Source organism: Girardinichthys multiradiatus, chromosome 22 (genome assembly GCF_021462225.1).
Source record: "Girardinichthys multiradiatus isolate DD_20200921_A chromosome 22, DD_fGirMul_XY1, whole genome shotgun sequence".
In the NCBI taxonomy this organism is placed as follows: Eukaryota; Metazoa; Chordata; class Actinopteri; order Cyprinodontiformes; family Goodeidae; genus Girardinichthys; species Girardinichthys multiradiatus.
In genome coordinates, this window is record NC_061814.1 from 22,026,217 (window position 1) to 22,044,929 (window position 18,713).

The following is an 18,713-nucleotide window of genomic DNA, read 5'->3' on the forward strand; positions in this document are numbered from 1 at the left end:
TGCTGTGGGCTGTTTTAACACTAGCCATTAATTTTTGCAATCCAAATTTATAAGGTGGAGCAACGTATGGGTCTGTGTTTCCCTGTGATGGCCTGGTGACGTGTTCAGGGTGTAACGGCTGGAGATAGGCACCAGCTACTACCATCACGATGTCCCCAACTCCATTATCGATTTGGAGGCAAACCTTAAAACTCTATGCAGTGTTGTCAGCTGAGTAATCATGCAGCATATTTAGCAAAAATTCAAATCCCCTAATGGATTTTTTCAAAAAAAGTACTAAAGTGGAAATCTAGCAAATTTTCTGGTCCTATTGGAAGCATTTTGAGACTCTCACATGAAAACGCTGATTGTTTTGACTCTTCTTGATGAGCAGCAAGTGCTGCTGTGGGCCTCTCCCTCATCCCAAAGCATTCATAGGCGGCACAATCCTCGCGCTGCAGTCCCTTACCAGCTTTAGACAGAGCAAGAGATGTTCATCACTTTGCATCCAGACTACAAATAACTCATACGTGTCTATAGCCACCGCTGGTTGATCTTGATCTAAGTTGCCATCATGAAATATGCTCCTGTTTTAACATGATTTGTTCTAGGTTCCTCAGTAGACCATGAGACTAAAAATCAAAACAGATATAAGAAAAGTAAACCATAAATCAAAAAAACTAAAAAAACTAAAAAACATACTTTTGCCAGTTGCATACCCAGATAAAGGAAGAGGGTTAAAACTGTGATGTTAAAAAAAGCAAAACAAGAATTGACAGAAGAAAGATGATTTGCAGCTCTAAAAATATTTAGGGGCACATTTACTGTGGTCTCTCTCAAACAATCTTGCTGTTCTCACCTACAGAATCTATTTTGGTTACATGCACACAGCCAATTATAAAAATGATCTGATGGCATCATTTAGCAACTTTGCATGACTTTGGCTTGTGTATGAGTCAAGCTCTTTTGCAGAGTGAAAACGGATTCCTGCTGACATAGATGTGAATCTCTAAGGGTTTAATTCTGGCATTCAGCTCCTGATCCTTTTTTCAACAACAGTCTGTCGTCTCTAATTTTGACTGGCATTCTTAAGGTTTGATAGACTGTAGGGAACCTTTTGTAAAGGTGGATGTGTTTGATATGGCACTCTAATAAACCAACATACAACTAGTTTATCTGAATGCTGAAATATTTCCGTTTTTGCATTTCTGATATAATTATTTAAAAAGACTTTTTCCTCTTTTTGTCAGTTTATGAGGTGAGGAAGTGGACTTAATATTGGAATTTTCAGACACGTTTCAGATATATAGTATGTCTCCATTTGACCTTTCATTGTTTTTCACTACAGTGAAAGGCCACTCAAATGAGAACGCTTTATTCTGCTGAGCCTGCTGCTGAGCAAAGAACAATAAGATAACTCCAGCTTTCTGCAGCAGCTTTTAAATTTAACTATCATTGTTTAGGAACAGCAAGTCAAAAATCTAAAATGTATTTAATGTTGTGAACAGCTTTTAGCATCGTCCTTATTTTTAGGTAATTTCCACATTAAGTGCAGAGCAAACTGGAGAACCAGTTCATATTTGCAATTATAACTCTCTAAACACAAAAATATAGATTATAGCTTTATTTTTTAATGTGATACCAATTTTGGTGTTCCACTAACAACAAGAACAGAGTGGATTTGCATCATGTAAAGGGATTGAAAATACCATATTCTGTAAGTACAAATATCCATATAAAAACACTATGACCATTCTGCCTTGTTTAACTATTGAAATTCAGCGATGGCAGTCATGTTTATATATTTATTCTCTAAGATCATATTTTAGATTTATCATCTCTCTTAGATATAAAATAGACAAAAATAATTTGATATATTTTTCAGACATTTTTAAAAACATTTCCAAGTGATTACAACATTAAAGAATCCATGACATTCTGGGTTATTTGCAAGTAAAACACAATTAGCAAAATATGTTGATTTTATCATAGACTACATAATTACAATTTCTTCATTTGATCATCAATATTTCTCTGTAAATATCTCCAGCAATACTTTGAATATCTTTAGTTTAAGGAATAAAACAAGAATAAAACAAATTCTCTTAAAAATAGGGCCATTCAGTGTTTTCACTAACAAGCAGAAATTAGTCAAGCATGATTCGCAAACAATTCTCAATTTGTTTGAGGAACTCATTGCCTTTACCTGCTGTAGCACTACCAGTAACAAACATTTGGTACTAGCAAGCTTTATTATATCATTCTATAGATAAATATAATTATATGTGCAACCACCTGTCGGTGATTGGAGCTTTTCCAGCTGAGGCACACATTTCATGTAGATTTCCTTAACAAAACAGAAAAAAAGAAAATGGACAAAAAGGGGATTTCTCTTTGTAGATGCCCAGTCATAGTTTTGTCATAGGTATGTGCAGGTTGTTCCAGGGTCCCATCCACAGTTCTTCTTCATCTGATAACGTGTGGTCACTGTGCAACTCCAGTGAATCCCTACTGTTTTTGTGGCGGTCAACAGATGCCTCTTGCTCCCCGCTAACACACTGCCCACTGTCAATTATGGCCTTGGCATTACTGGTTTTGGACCCAAAGGTTTTTAGGTTTGTAATAGTGGACCCCAAGGGACCACAAGAGGACAGAGTGTTGAGGTTTACGTCCTTGTTAGAATGTAGACACGAGCCAGTTCCGTTTTCCATGTTGTTTTCTGAAACCTCATTGCCAACAGCAGGAGGGGGTTCCTCATGAGTCACACCTAATTTTTCAAGTTTTTTGAAATGCTTACTCAGTCGGCATGGAGAGCCCATCTTTAGGTTATTTAGATGGGCTGGCCTCCTGGTTCGAACAATAGTGCCATTCTGTGCGAGGTAGATATTTCCATTGATGTTGCTATGACTGTTGGGAAGTCTGTTCTGCTGACTCTCTGTAGTGCTTTCCTCTCCAGTAGAACTGGTCTCATTCTCCCGATCAACCACAAGCTTTATTCGCTTCTTTCTTCCAGGCTGTAAAAGAGAGGGTAAGAAGGTAAAGGTCAATATATTGGGATTTGTTTGGAAGATACAGCAGAGAGTGGTCAAAACACTGCAGGCACTTGGTATCTACATCAATTTTTAACAGTACAGCATTCACAGAAAAAAAAGTTTTGTCCATTTTATGAGGTTCTATGTTTTCAGTCAGATCTAAAAGTATTTCAAAGTTCAAGTAAACATGACGTGGTATGAGATCCCTATAGTATGATAACCTTGGTTTTACACAAAAACTGAAAACAAAAAAACTAAATAACAGTTTCATTTTATTTAAAACAGAAAATCAACAAATGTTGGCATATCTTTCATAAGAAAGGATAACTTACATATTGAAGGCTACACAACATGCTTTTGAAAAATATATGGGGCAGTTTATTTATTTTGTGAATAATTTGGATTATGTGTGGACAATGTAGTCCCATGTGCTTTACTAGATGCTTTAGTTATTTTGCATATTTAAATATAAACAAAGATCAAGATATATTTTTTTAGTAAGATTAACTTTGCATAATAATGAGAGGAGCAACTTATTGCTCTTCCAAAAAACTGTCTTGAATTCCTACGTTTGCTGTTTAAACACTTTTTCCACTGTTGGTTCTATAAGTTTATCAATACTTATCAATATATTTGAAAATACAATTAAATGCAACTATTGTGTACTGTTTAGCAGTAAAATTGCACCACCTGATGTAATTGGTAAATGTAACTATTTAATATAAAGGGTAAGTTTAATTTATAGACAGTATTTGCATTTTCAGGGTTCTGACAGTATGCAACGATAGATTTATTGTAAAAATGACTGTGATTGTAAATTTCAATGCCAAAAAATGAATATAGTCAAAAAATTTTATGGCACCTGTCTGTAGTATTACCTTAATAAGAATAATGATTGATAACTAAATATTTGCAAACAGCCAAATTTGTCCAAATTTGATTGAGAGGAAGGGGTAACAATGTCACAGAAAGCATGAACTACAATTGTTTTGAAAGAAATATTTGTAATCATTATAGTCTGGCACTGCTTTAGGCATGCTCATGATCTTCTTTGATTAACCTTTAATGCCATTAATGACCTACTGCTGTGGAATAGGTAGACAAAGGAAAAAAAATATATTTGCTTAAAGAAATATTGAGAGTTAAAAGCACATGTTCTCATAATATATCCAGCAAAAGTCAAAGAGCATATTAAGTTAACACCAGCTATCTTATAGTGAGAAACCATTTTTTAGTTAAGTAAAATATTAACAGGAAAAACTGCTGAAAAAGAACATGCAAAATCACACTGTAGAAATAGCACTGCAATGCTGTACAAAACGCAAATGCATGAAAAGCACACAGAGAACATCAAAGAGAAGAAAAAGTCAAAGCTGTAAAAAGGAGAGTCAGACTCAGATAATGTACAGCAGAAAACCAGATTTTTCCCTACTCAGGGAAAATGAGAAAAAGCAGACATTTGAAACACTCTGTAGAGGCAAGCAATATTTTTTCACTCCAATGCAAAGGTAATTGATTTTATTCACTCTTACTTCACAGGAACAATATATCTTGCTAGAAGGCCGTTAAGCTCCCTTCAGATTCTGAATCACCATCTGATGTTTCTTCAGTGCCTTCTGAGCCTTTTGATTGACTGACTGAAGATTTATCAGAGGATATTGCATCCTCGTCCACTTCAGTGATAGGGGACAGTCCTCCGTATGTTTCGTCAGAGGTGCTTCTGATCTCAGGACTATAAGGCTGACCATGGTAGGGAGTAGAGGGTCCTGGGCCTTCAGACACTACACTAGATCTTCTGGATGATTCACTGCTAATCTCACTCGCAGAGTCTTTGTTCTCATCAGCAGTCCCAGATTCCTCCCCCTCCTCCTCCTCATTACTCTCCTCTGTGATTGTGTCCTCTGAACCATGGCTGAGGACAGACGTTTGGGAACGCCGACTTCCACTGGTGGACCGGGAGTCAGCTGAGCTCCCCTTACTCCTAAAAGAATGCTGACTACCAGATGAAGATCTCTTATTCAGGTCGGACACAGATGTTTTTTTCTTACTGGACCCCTGAGATGAAGAACGTTCACTTCCTGACCATGATCCTGACTCTGCATCGCTAGCTGTTCCTGTCCCTGACTCAGCATCACTGATCTCGTCGCTGGACTTCTCTGAGATTACTCTAGATGAGCTTGTTCTCTGCGTTGATTTCACACTTGATCTAGAGGAAGATGCACCACTTCTGACACTACCACTGACACTCTCACTTGCACTTTCACTACCTTTGCTCCCACTCTGACTAACAGTAGCAGAAGCACTGCTCCCCCTGCTGGCTTCAGTAGCTGAGGATCTCATAGAAGTGCGTGTAGAAGATCCACTTTCTCTAGTACTTCCTGACACCTCTTCTTCGTCAGACCCTTCATCAGAGTCTCTCTCTGTTGCTGAATCCCTTTCTGTGCTTGTTTCCTTTTCTGTTGCAGTGCCTGTTCCTGATTCTGTTTCCTTGTCAGATCTGGACTCTTCATCAGACTCTGACTCTTTCTCCGTTTCTGTCTCTTTCTCTGTAGCTGAAGACTTCCCCGACATTGATTCTTTTTCTGATTCTGACTCTCTTTCCGTCTCTGATTCCTTCTCACTGCCTGACTCCTTCTCTGTGTCCTCTTCCTCCTCAGATTTGGATTTGCTTTCCTCATCTGAATCCCCTGACTCTTCGTCGGGCTCTTCCTCGGAGTCCACAGTGCTTTCATTTGTGTCATCTCGGTCTAAATCGACTTTAAGATAATCTTTGTCAATGCTGCTTTTCTCTGAAGATTCCTCATCGGAGTCCTTTTCCCTACTGCTTCCCCCTGCACCTTCTTCTGGCTCACTTTCGGTCACACTAATAGACACTTTAGACTTCCTTTCATCCTCACTGGCTATTTGTGAAGCATCCTCCTCTTTCTCACTGCCTGTGGCTGAGCCATAACTCACGCTACTCTGTGACTTCCTCCTGACCTGCAACTTGTTGCTTATGGTAATTCTCTTTAAAACTTTGCTAAGCCGGCTGCGAGCATCTGACTTGCTTTCTATTGGCCGAGTAACTGCTGGTCTGTCCGTAAGACTTTCCTCGCTGTCAATACGGCGGGCGGACATCAGTTTGGCGTAATCCTTGTCCTTCTTTCCAGCGCCAAACATCTTGAGCATCTTGGCTTTCTTCCATGGAGATGGGCCAGGAGAGCCAGCATCAGATGGGTGCACTCCTCCCTTGCTGGCTGTAAGGAGTTTGCTGAGTTTCATGATAGACTTCAGTCTCTTGGCAGCCTTAGAAGGTTCACCTTCCTCTGCTGGCTGAGGTTGTACCATTTGACCCTCTGCTGGCAAGTCCCTAAATGCAACTCTCTTCGGAGGACTTCTACCTCTCATGCCACCCCGGCCTCTGCCTCGGCCCTAAAACAGTCATATTTTATTTAGGAATTTTCATGATGATATAACCAGGATACTGGTGTGTCTCACACAATGTATTACTTTAATAATAAACTGGAAATTCATAACATATTAGTGGACATTTGTGCTATTAACACTGTATTTATTACATTCACATTCAAGGATTGTAATACCTCTGGGCCATGTGGACTGTAGTAATAATACCCATCATCCTCCATGATTACCTCACCATATTCATCATACATAGGGGATATCAGCCTCCTCCGACTCCCATACTGAGGAAAGTCATATCTGAGAAAAACAGACAAAAATTATTCTTGCCCCTGTTATGATAAAACCACGGGCTTCAGTGTAATTTATTGTGCATTTATGTAAAAGATCAACACAAAGTAATACATAATTGTGAAGAAGAAAGGAAGTGATGCATGGTTTTCAAAAGTTAGTAAGCCATCGGGGGGTGGGGGTGTGTGGGTGTGTGTGTGTTTGTGTGTGTGTGTGTGGGGGGGTAGAATGACATAAAACCAATACACTCAGTGGCTTACTCAGAAGTTAATTTGACAACACAAATAACTGAAGGCCGGTCACCCAAAGTGGCTGAGTTGAACCCCATCATGACTTGAAGTGCTAGTTATTCAAGAGGGTTTCTTTAGTGGCAGCACATGAGGTAAATTAACTGTTAACATGTCTTCAACTTGACCCTGAGGACATATTTAAAGTAAGATGTAAGACAATAACAGTTTTTTACCTACCTGTTTTGAACTATATAACTAGTAATGCATGAGCAAATGGCAAAATGAAGCTACATTATGAAATATGTAAATAGGGTGGATGAAAAATAGACATTATTTTTAACTAGTATTTTTCTTGAAATAAGCATCAGTAATTTGTATTGCACTGCAATAAATTCAACTGCCCACACTTTCTACCAAATGCTGTATTGCAGTGCAATGTACAAAACAAGAGCAAGGAGAGATTAAATATTGTTAGAATTCCATCCATGTTGGCAAAAACTCCTCCTATAATTTATTTTCTCATAGATTCTGCAAAAAAACATGCTCCAAGAAACTATAAAACTTTATGACATGGCTCCATATTCAGCCTCTATCCACGCCCTAAAATTTGAAATACTGCTTGCTTCAGGGGCATTGTAATAAATTATGTTTACATTTTCATATAAAAAAAATGTGGTGACTTGCAATCGGCACTCCTAAAAACCAATCTAATGCATATTCTCATCAGAACCCAGTAGTTAAAACTGCTACCAACTGGACTCTAAACAATCTACATATGAATATTTTAAGTAAGAAGCAAATTGTGAGTATATCTTGATATGATACTTAAGGTTTACTTTGGGGAACATACATGTACATAGACATTGCATCACATTACAGATACTTAAGAACTGCAGGAGCCTTTTAGAAGGTCTTATACCAACTGAAGGTTGTTCTTCCTCCTATGTTGTATTGCTGGGGTTTATTTGGTCAATATTTAACTGAGAAATTTATACTTTTTATTTCGTCTATCACACCCGCCCATGTCTTCTGCATTAAAGTCCCTATCTGGGATTCAGTTGCAAGGAACAGTTATTTGTATTCCTTATGCAGTTCTTTAGCTGCTACGACTCTTAGAGCTGTTTAGCCCAAATAAACATTTATCTTTAAGACTGCAGCTAATGTGGGCAAAGCAGTGAAAACTTACTAGAACCACATGCACATCAGATGAGACTAAGATTGATACTTTTAGCAAAAAACACTCCAGGTGGGTCTGGTGTGAAGCAAAGTATGAATATGAATATGCTTATTATTAAGTGTGATGGAGGATCTGGGATGGTGTGAGCCTATTTATCTTCCAAAGGCCATGGGAACCTAGTTGTAGTGCATAGCATCATGATAGAAACAACAACTGGGTTCCTAGCATCATGGATATGAAATGCCAGTATTTTTAAAGAAATAATAATGGTAAAATGGCACTTTCTCTCCATGGTTTCACTTTGTGAAATCATACAAGAAAATGCATGGTGCTGTCCCATTGAAAAAAGAGGGTTGTGCAAGGTATTAGGAGCAGTAGTGTCAATAAGTGTGTCATGGTCATTTTTGTCAAACAATTATGTCTATTGTTGGAGTTTTTTTAGCGTATGAAGCCTGAAGTCATAAAGAGTCATAGCAATAATAGATGTCCAAATACCTGGTAGATCAAAGCCTCCAAGAAAACAGACAAATGCTCAAAATAAAATTAACCTAACAAAAAAGAAAATTTAGTCTGGTAGGTTAACAGCAGATGATTTTACGTGTGACTGTAATCTATGATCCCTTGTTGATATTTAACGTATCTAATATCAACAGTCAATAAAAAGGACTCATGGCAAACAGATCACTGGCAATTTATGTTTGTGCCACCATCTGAACATTTAATGTTCCCTGTAAACCCACACTGCTGATTGCTGGATTAAAAGCTTACCCAGTAGGTAAGTGCGCCCCTCAAAGCTAACATAAAAACATCAAAGGGTCTACTGTTACTGACTGCAATTTGTAGTTTTTACAATAAACATTAGATCATAGCCCTGGATATATACAGTGACAATCCCTTGCAAATGGATGCCAGTGTGATTCAGACACAATAATTAGAATTACTAAAGGTGACTTGTAAAATAAGCTAGAGAGTAATGACGGCTGGAATTACCATAAATTAACATAAGTTGGATCTCCTCTCTTTGATCTAAGCTTGTAATGTGCAAAAGTTCTTCCCTGTTTTGATAAATCTGCAAAGCAATTCCCAAAGAGGTGCAAGTCAGTGGCGACAGGAACAGGAGCGTCTAATGAATAACAATTTATCTGCAGCAGCTTTAGCTCAAAATGTTATGCTTCTTTCTCTTTAGACCACATGGACCATGTAAAAGGCAAGCCAAAACACCTTGCATCCAATAAAATGAAAGACGTTTTCAGAGGTCTAGGTATCCCTGTCAAAACAGTCAAGTAAATGATCTAATTTGGTTGGTAAAGATGGGGGTAAACTCTCTGAAAGTATATAATCCTAAAGTGGGATACAATTAAGTGTGTTTTTGGAAAACAAAGAAATTCCTTGCCACAAAGAGACTTTGAGGATATTGCTAAAAGAAACTGGTAAAATACACTTGATGAGACATGACAGGCTGTATGCTCACCCTTGGTCATAATTATAGTAGTCTTGTGTGTACTGGTCTTGGCCTGGGTCAATGCCTGACTCCATGGAGAGTTCCTGTGTTTCAAAGAGGCAGACAAAGAAATTACTCAGCATTCCTTAGCTAAAGACAGCAGGACGATAGGAGCAGCACAGTACAGAGCGAGTATATAACAGAAAGAGGGAATTAGGGAAAGGAGGGGAGTTTCTACCTCTGGTCTGAGAAGAGATGGCCTCAGCAGTTGTTGCTGCCAAAGGTTAGTGCAGAAAAAGGTTAAGGCAATAAAATTGAGGGATAGCCAGCAAAGACACAAACAAACAATTTCACACATTCTAATGAAAAGTCAGAAAGCACTTTTCATTTATATATACTGATAGGCTTATGATAAAACCCACGAACAATAATGGTAAAAAGACTAATAAAATAGGAAGGAATAAAAGGAAAGAAACTAACTAAGGCAGTTGGATAGGAAATTGTACAAAAATTAACACCTTGACTTCAGATACAGTACATGAATCCCATTTTAAATAATATTTAAAAGCAAGAAAAATAATCCATACTATGCATTTTGAATATAGAGATTTTGATTGGTTTCCAACTATCTTTTTTCCAATCAAAAATGCTTTTACATCTGTACAAAAGACTTGTTTTACACAAACTATGGCTAAAAAAATCAAATCAAAATTGCTACTTTAACTTGGGATGTAATCTACCTCAAGTCACCATCAGAGCAACATTGCTTACCTGTCTTCCTGGGCCGCGCCTCCTGGGCAGCGCAGGAAAAAAAAGAAGTAAGGTATGAATGTTGGTTAAGAGCAAGATTTCAAACACTTTCAAATATATGAAATTCTAAGTCTTCATTACTATTGTATTTATTTTCTGCAGACCAGTGAAGAAGTTGCAGCTTTACTTACTGTGCATTTTCATTGGTTTAATGAGAGTTGCAGATATTGTTCAGTTTTCAAAAGGTTGCAAAGTTATCATGCTGATAAAGGCTGTTTTTTTTTTTCAACTTCACTATCTCGATTAAAAAGAGAGAAAAAAAAGATGCAGTGAATGCAAACATCAAAACTGCAATAAGGATTGTAAAGGGGGAGTCCGTGTTTAAATTGTCAAACTGGGAGAAGCTATGGGCAGACATAACAAATACAGTGTAACAAGAATGTTTGTGGTCAGTTATTTTTTTTGTTTGTTTGAGATCATGATATTCCCAGAGGCAACAACAATGCATCTCATATCACAAACATCACTTGATATTTGTTATAATGTTATAATAAAAAACATTTTAATTCTGCTTTTGGGAACAGGAGCAGATCTGCAGTGGCATTAAATAAAAGTCATTCAAAAACAGCGAGTATATAAGTAGCTCTATTCAAACCTCCAAGTTCACAAGTACAACACTGAAACTTGTCTGGGCCCGTGAATAATGATCACTTTCATGCTCTTGGATATACGGTCAAGCAATGATGTGAGATTACTCAGGAGAGCTGTAATCTGTTGTTATGGGCAGGGACCATGGGGCAGAGACAGGACACAGCCATATGCCACATCTCCCAGGCACAGTTGATGATGGGAATGGGATCTGATTGATGACCTGTTCGCTCGGGCTGCTACCCATTGCTGCTTCATGCAACATCACAGAAAATAACCCAGTAAACAGCCTTAGGAAATCTGCACACAAATAGACTTGGAAGATGGGTAATAGAGAAGTATGTAGAAAGAGAGTTGAGAAAATCAGCCTGATAACCACATTAGGACAAGAAATCTGAAATTATTATATAGTTTTATACTGTACTGTAGTGTTCACAAATGAGATAAATAGGCTAATAAATCTAGTTAATCTCTAGTTGACTTGTTATTACTGTAAATAATTTAGCAAACATGTGGAAAGTCCTTCAATTGAAAGGTAATGTTGATTTATTTCCTGCTTTCATTTCACAACAAATATAAAAATGTCAAACAGCAACTAAAGGGATACTGAGCTTGGAAATACCCAACCACCAGCCTGAACCATTGATACAAGGCAGGATGGATCTATGCTTTCATAGTGTTGTGCCAAGTTCTGAACGTGGCAGCAGAACCCAGGCTTATTGAACCACACAATGTCTATCCCATCTGTTGCTGTCTACGTTTGGTGTGTGAATTTTGTGACAGTGTAGCCTCAGTTTCCTTTTCTTGGCTGACTGTACCTGGTATGGTCTTCAGCTGCTGTAGCCTGTTTGTTTGAATATTTTACGTATATCGTAAAATGCTCATTGCATATCTCTTTTCTGACCATTTTCTGTTAATCTGATAAATGTTTGTGGACAAAAATCCCAGTAAATCAACCTTGTCTGAAATATTCAGACCATTCGGTCTAGCACCAACAACCCTGCCACATTCGAAGTCACTTAAATTCCTTTTCTTTTCCATTCTAATATTCAGGTTGAGCTTCAGCGACTCATCTTCACCATATCTAGATGGCTAAATGCATTGAGTTGCGACCATGTGATTTACTGCTATCTGGATTAATAAGCAATTGAACAGGTATGCCTAATAAAGTGACCTTTGACAGTACATAGAATTAGGTTTTACTTAATTTTTATTTGAATGGTGATGTTTCTGACCTAATCAGTATGAGAGAGTTGCCAATAACATTTTGATATATTTCTGCATGTAAGGCAACAGCGAATACAAAGTAGGTTCTGGACTTCTGTTAAATTAGAGCCATCATATAGGAAACACCCCCACTCTCATTTAGACAATATAAATATGCCGGCCACTGGCCTGCTAGTGTGAAATCAAATATAACAAAATAATTAAAAGGATAAAGCTGGTTTTGCTAAGGGATAGAAAAACTAAATTTAACCTGTTAAATATCCTAAATTTCCTTGTATTATTTCAGGCGTTTTGGTGTTTGTTTCCTAAACTGCAGTATATTCTGCCTTCAACCCTCTTACAGTTTATCTTGTTTTAAAGGCATTTAAAATGTGATTTTTGCTGCCTGGGGCAAGCTCAGCTGAAGGTATTATGACTGTTCTTTGACCTAAGCCTCAAGTTCATTGTTGTAGTATTATTTATAATCCAAAAGACGAAAGGTTTAAATAATTATGTGCAGAAAATATCCAAAGCTGTACTATAGACAACATAAGACTTTCTGTATGAAATATATTTCCTTGATAGAACAGCTTTCGGATAGTGCATCCCAGAAGAAGGACATGATAGAAACAACTTCTAGACAGTGTGGAAAAAAATAGGAGAGTTCATTACCAGCTCAGTACTAACTCCTAAATATATACACATTGAATTCACCCTACAATCACCTGTTCTGTTTTACACTTTGGGTATCTGGTTTGCACAAAGTCTCATCCATCTAATGCTAATATCTAACATGTTGTCCTTCCAAAACATATCTAAAGTGGTGTGGTACATTCATCTATAATTTATCTAAATTGAACCATTACTTTTAATATTGTGTTTTTAACTTTGCTGCCCTATTAAAAATGTGGATTTGTTCAGGTAGTGAAAGATCTCAATTTAGCATATTGTGGCCTAGTGGATATTTATCCAAATCCAATTTTCACATATCATCTGGTCATTGCTTGCCTAAAAATATTTAATGATAACATGCTAATATTGGATTGGTTGTCATACAAAACACTGTGGAAGCCGAGAGCGGTTGTTTTCCACATATACTTTTTCCTGGTGGTTTGCTCAAGATAACGAGTTAATTTTCTCGTTATCTAAAGACAACGAAGACTGTTTTCTCATGACAACGGGAAGATTTATCTCGAGAAAACAAACTTCGTTTTCTTGAGATAAATTATCCCATTGTCACGAGAAAACAGTCTTCGTGATTCATGACAAGATGATTTGCGTGTGTTAAACTTGATTCCATCTTTCAAAGGGATGCTACAACAGCAGGAGAACACTTATAAGTGTAAGTTTACTATATCAGCAGGATCTCTTAAGTGTAAATGTCTTTTGAGCTGCAATCAGGCCAGTCGTCTCCATATATGACAAGGACTGATATAAAAATTATCTCTACAAGACAAATGTATCAGCCTGAGTTAGACCTCAACAGAAGTAAAGTCAGATCTGTTGATCAATGTCATTTTCTCCACGATCTGATATTTTCAGCTTGAGTCCATTCTTGGCAAGGTTTTAAGAACACTGAGAAACTGATCATGAGCATTCAAGAAAAATCTATATGAATCCGTTATCTCGAGAAAACTATCGGGAAAACGTATATGCGGAAAACAACCGCTCTCAGCTTCCGTGAAACACACATCCATAGTTCTGAAAACTTTTTCAAAGGAAGATTTTAGGTTAAAATCATCAATTAGGACCAAAAGGAAATCAAATAAAAGGAAATTTAAAAACAAAACATTAAAAATGCCATCCATGATGGTTCACTCCACTCTTGGGTTGACAGAATCAGCATAAGTGCCAATAGCATGTTTAAAAAATAGATTACACCATGTAGTAAACACAGAATACAGAATTAGCCAGCCTTTTCTTTTTTTTTTGCCAGACCTTGATCTTCCCATCAGTGATAACATGTGATGAATCAAACATTACATTGGTCTGGATACGAGGTATGCTAAGTCCATTTGTCTTGGGTCATTGCAGATTAAACAAAAACACAAAAACACAATAAGTATGTGGGGGAAAAAATAAAGAGCAGATAATATAAGAAGCTGAGTGCAAAAAGAATGGAATTGACAAAAACACAACTGCATAAAAAACATTCAAAGAATCTTTCAGGGTCTGCTGGAAACCTAAAAGAAAGATTACCAAGGAGAAGCCAAGGATTGAAGAGCATTATAGACATAATTGCTAAGAGAGCCAAGGGTAAGTAAAGGAGAGAAACATAAACAGTCCGAGAATAGGAGAGGAAAAAACAACCCCAAAGGCAACAGCCTTTAATAACAATTGATTAGCTCCCTAATTAGTGTTTTTTTATTGCGCCAACATCATAGTTACTATTTTTTCTAGCTGAGAGACTGAGATCTCTGAGGGAATGTGAAGAGCCTTTCAATTCACACAAGTAGACATATTTCTACATTGTTTGTGTATATTGTCTAGTATTGTTACCCATGAGACACTGCTTATTTCAGATTTCCACATCTCTGCAGTTTAAAATCATTCATGCCTGTATGTATTTTGAAGCAGCTGAAGATTATTACATACTCCAAGTGTCTTCAGGGACACTGCCACATCTTCCCGAATGTGGTTTAGTAGCAAATATGTGAATCTATGACCTATTTTACAACTTGACATACCTGATTGGGAGGAAACAAATTATATATAGTAATAGTCTAAGGTCTAAGGTATCTTCTGTGAGAAACATAATTAAAATTTCTAACATGGAGCTGTCAGATTCTAATGTCAAGAAATAGACATGAGAACTGCGGGCTGGGAAGGGCTTGCCAGGGTAGCAGCTATAGGCTAGGCCTTGAGACTCTGGGAGCCCCAAGACAGTCTTTATCAATAAATGTATGTTTTGTAAACACTTAATTTTATTACCAAAACAGAAGTTGGAAAGCACTTCTCATTTTTGTTTACTGATAGGCTTAAGATATAAACCACAGAAGATATTTCCAAAAAAAAAAAAAACAACCTTCACAACAATATTACACTGAGGTTTTTTTTACTTCGCTACATTTCCAGGTAGCTAACTACTATACAACTATTATTGCCCCATTTAGGCCTGGCGTAGTTACTATAACTTCTTTTGGCCATTTATTCTGTACTGGAAAGAATGTCACATGTTCACAAAAAAACATTTTGAAAGGAGGAATACAAAGTTTGTTTTGGCAAAACTATTTTCTCGTGGTCAGTGTATAAAAAACTGAACTGAATTTGGCTAGGAAATGTTAATACTAATGAATACTAATTCTAACAAATGAAAGAACTCTTGTCTAATATCACAAACTAACAAACATGTTAACGCTGAATAATATGTAACATTGTATCAAAAACGTTCCAAAAAAAATTAACCAAACTCTTATTTTAACAGTTTTTTGCTCTAATGTAAGCCTTTAAGCATATTATGCAGGTAGTGTTGCAAATTTTTTCATGCGTTCCATAACAAGTTGCTAGAATTTGTTAAGCACACAAACTTCTAGTAAAAAAACGTTTTCTCTAAAAAACTGTCAAAATTGTTTAAAATTGTTGACATATGAATCAGATACTCCATATAATATTTAGTACAAACAATATAAAAAAGACAGGCGTAGAGATGCAGACATGGAAATAATATGAAAATAAAAAAGTCAGAATACTGTTGATTGAGAAGAATTGAGTTCACTGAGTTCTGCAGGTTCGGGACTGTCTGTGTTCAGTTGGCTTGTCGGCTGAAACTCCTTTGCACTGTCTGATCGACTCTCTCCATTTTCAACACAGTTCAAACTTGTTGAATCATTTTGAATTTCACAGCTGGTGTTGATTTGTCTTAGCAATGACTGCTCATCACCTGGATCAAAGCTTTGCCATTTGTTAGCACCGTCTGATTCCTCAGTCACTTGTGGCTTCTTGTTAAACTTGGGTACCTTGCAATTTTTGTCTACTTGGCTGTAAAGGTTGGCAACAGATCGTTCAATGTCAGCCAGATTGTGAATGTTCTTCAGGATCCCCTTCAGCTCCTTTTTCCCAATATCGTTTTCTGTTGAGGTCAGGGGAGGGGGGTACTTTCTCTCTGAGACTGGACGAAGAGAGGACACAGGCGGTAAAGCTGTTGGGACAAACTGGATCACTGGCCGTAGCTGATCACTAGCGGGTGAGGGAGGAGGAAGTGGTGGGGGAGGTGGGGGAGCAACAGGCTTTCTAACAGGAGGAGGAGAAGAAGAATTTGTACTCTGAGAGTTATTGAAGTGGGGAGGGGATGGTGGATTGGAAGAAGGGGAAGGTGGATTGGAGGGAGGAGATGGTGGAGGAGATGTGAGTGGGGATGGCGGTCGTGAATGCTGAGGAGGAGGGGGTGGTGGATTTTCTGGTGGATCCGGTATGATTTCAACAGTGATCTGACAGGGCTGCACTGTCATGTAGCTGGAGATGCTTGAGCTGAATTTTCTCAGAACAGGTGGCATTGGTCTCGGGTTTGATGAGGACCATGAATCATTTGTTTGCATAATGATAATGCTGGGGGGCACATCTCTACCCACGTTCATGGGGCTGTGAGGGTTATCCATGATGGAGAACAGAGTTTCTGAGGTCAGCTCTAGCATGTCATCACTGTCCATATCTCTGACAAGTATGGAAGAAAGGGAACCAATCGAGTCTCTGTTTTGCTTACATTCTTGAAAAGCATGCTGCTCAAACTGTCTGGCCTGCTCGCGGACTGATAACTTACACTCGGTGCTGCCACTCAGATATGGCGTGTCCAAATGTTTGAGATTATGCTTGCCTCTCATGTCTGCTTGGAGAAGCTGCAGCTCCCACTCATTTTGGTCCATAAGACCTTGCCTTCTCAACACATCGTAGTCGTGTAGCCCTCCGTGAATGCGTGCAGGCATTGACCAGACACACCCTGACCCTGTTGAATGGGAAGGAGAAAAGGCAAAACGCTTCTCATTTGGATTCTCCTCTCTTGCAAAGACAACTGGACTGCCAAGTGGGCTGCTGTCGTCATACACAGGGTTGTGGGTTGTGAGTGGGTTGCCATCGGAGAGATATGTTACTTTGCTCGCTGATTTGGGCAGGTTGACAAGCAGTGCTCCGTTGCTATGGGCTGCAATGGTGCGACAAGTGAAGTTGCTAAGAATCCTCTTATGGTTGGCTTCTTCAATGGCAGATGTTTTAGCCCTATCCCAGCAGAGGGTGAAGATGAAAAGAAATAAAACTTAAAGAGGTGAAAAACAATGGTTGAGGGATGAGAAAGCAATGAAAAGTTTAAAAGAAAAAGGCAGCTAATTTGTAATGTGACGGATTTTAAATCTTCTCACTGTTTTACATTGGCAAAATAATCGTCCAATTTTTTTGTGTACTTTTATAGACTGCATTGTTAACAACAATAGAGCATCATACATATAGTGCTTTACAAAAGTATTCACACTCCTTATGTCATTCATTGTATTTTATTTGGAACTTGTGATAGATCAACACAAAATTGAAGGATATTGATCAAAGATTTAAAAAATTTTTACAAACACAATTTGAAAAGTGTGGTGTTGTTTTGTATCCAGCCCCCTGAGTATATACTCTACTAGCAATTACTACTACAAACCTGTTAGAAAATGTCTCCTTTAGCTTTGCACATCCAGAGACAGAATTTTATGTGTATTCCCTGCAAGACTTTTCAAGCTCAGTAAGTTTGGATAGAGAGCATCTGTGAATATTGACTTTCAAGTCTTGACACAGACTGTAAATTGGATTTAGGTCTAGGCTTTGACAAGACAACTCTAATACAAGAACATATTTTGATCTGAACCATTTATGGTTGCTCTGACTTTATGTGTAAAGGTGAATCCCCACCTCAGCCTCAAACCCTTTGGAGTGTCTAACTAGATTGAAGGCTGTGTAATACAAATACAAATGCATGCCACACTTTTGCCAACCCAATAAAGTTTGCTGAAGTTTGGGATTGTGCCATGACAAAAGATGAAAAGTTCAAAGGTATGTATACTTTTGCAAGGCACTATGTTTTAGGTTTAATCTCATAAGGCATACATCTTTTAAAATATTCATATAGAGCACCAAGCTTTGGGTCACTTATAAAAAACAAGACAATGTTATGACTAAAACATACTGGGTTTTGCTTGAAATAGCTAATGAAGCACAAACCCATACATATGCATTTGTACAATCAGTCACAGCACAGGGATAAATGAAGAGATGTCAAAATAAGGGAAACATAAAACAGGACAGTAGTCTAATTGGATGGGAAAGAGGATGGATATGTTTAGAAATGCACTACATCTACAAAAGGGCATTTCGGTTCTCTTGACACATACAAATACTAAACACGATAAGTCTACGAAGAACAATCACAGAACCTTCCTACCCCTTGAAACTACCACTTCTTCACCAAGCTCAGTTAACACTGACACAAAAAGCAGTCAGTGTTAACTGAAGACGCTCAGTATTGAGATAACCTCTGCACCAAAAAATATTTATCCTTTATTTAACATATCTACAGCCAAAGCTATAGGCGAGAG

General features: G+C 37.8%; 1 protein-coding gene across 9 annotated transcripts in view; it reads right to left on the bottom strand.

Moving 5' to 3' along the window:
* Window positions 1–1,588: 1,588 nt before the first annotated feature.
* The window catches only part of LOC124858990 (protocadherin-15-like), a 326,056-nt gene continuing 308,931 nt past the window's right edge, over window positions 1,589–18,713 (bottom strand). For 5 of the 9 annotated variants that reach the window (XR_007035988.1, XR_007035987.1, XR_007035991.1 and 2 more), the window contains 3 exons: window positions 10,321–17,361; window positions 9,580–9,653; window positions 6,676–6,710 (listed from right to left, as the gene is read on the bottom strand). Coding sequence is in view for 3 of the 9 variants with exons in the window: in XM_047351367.1 (XP_047207323.1) it covers window positions 2,388–2,993; window positions 6,593–6,710; window positions 9,580–9,653; window positions 9,788–9,823; window positions 10,321–10,342 (856 nt within the window). In the remaining 6 variants the exon portion in view is untranslated. Of the gene's footprint in view, window positions 2,994–6,592; window positions 6,711–9,579; window positions 9,654–9,787; window positions 9,824–10,320; window positions 17,362–18,713 lie in introns of those variants that run through there. The other 4 variants (XM_047351367.1, XM_047351369.1, XM_047351368.1 and 1 more) reach the window with 4 other exon arrangements.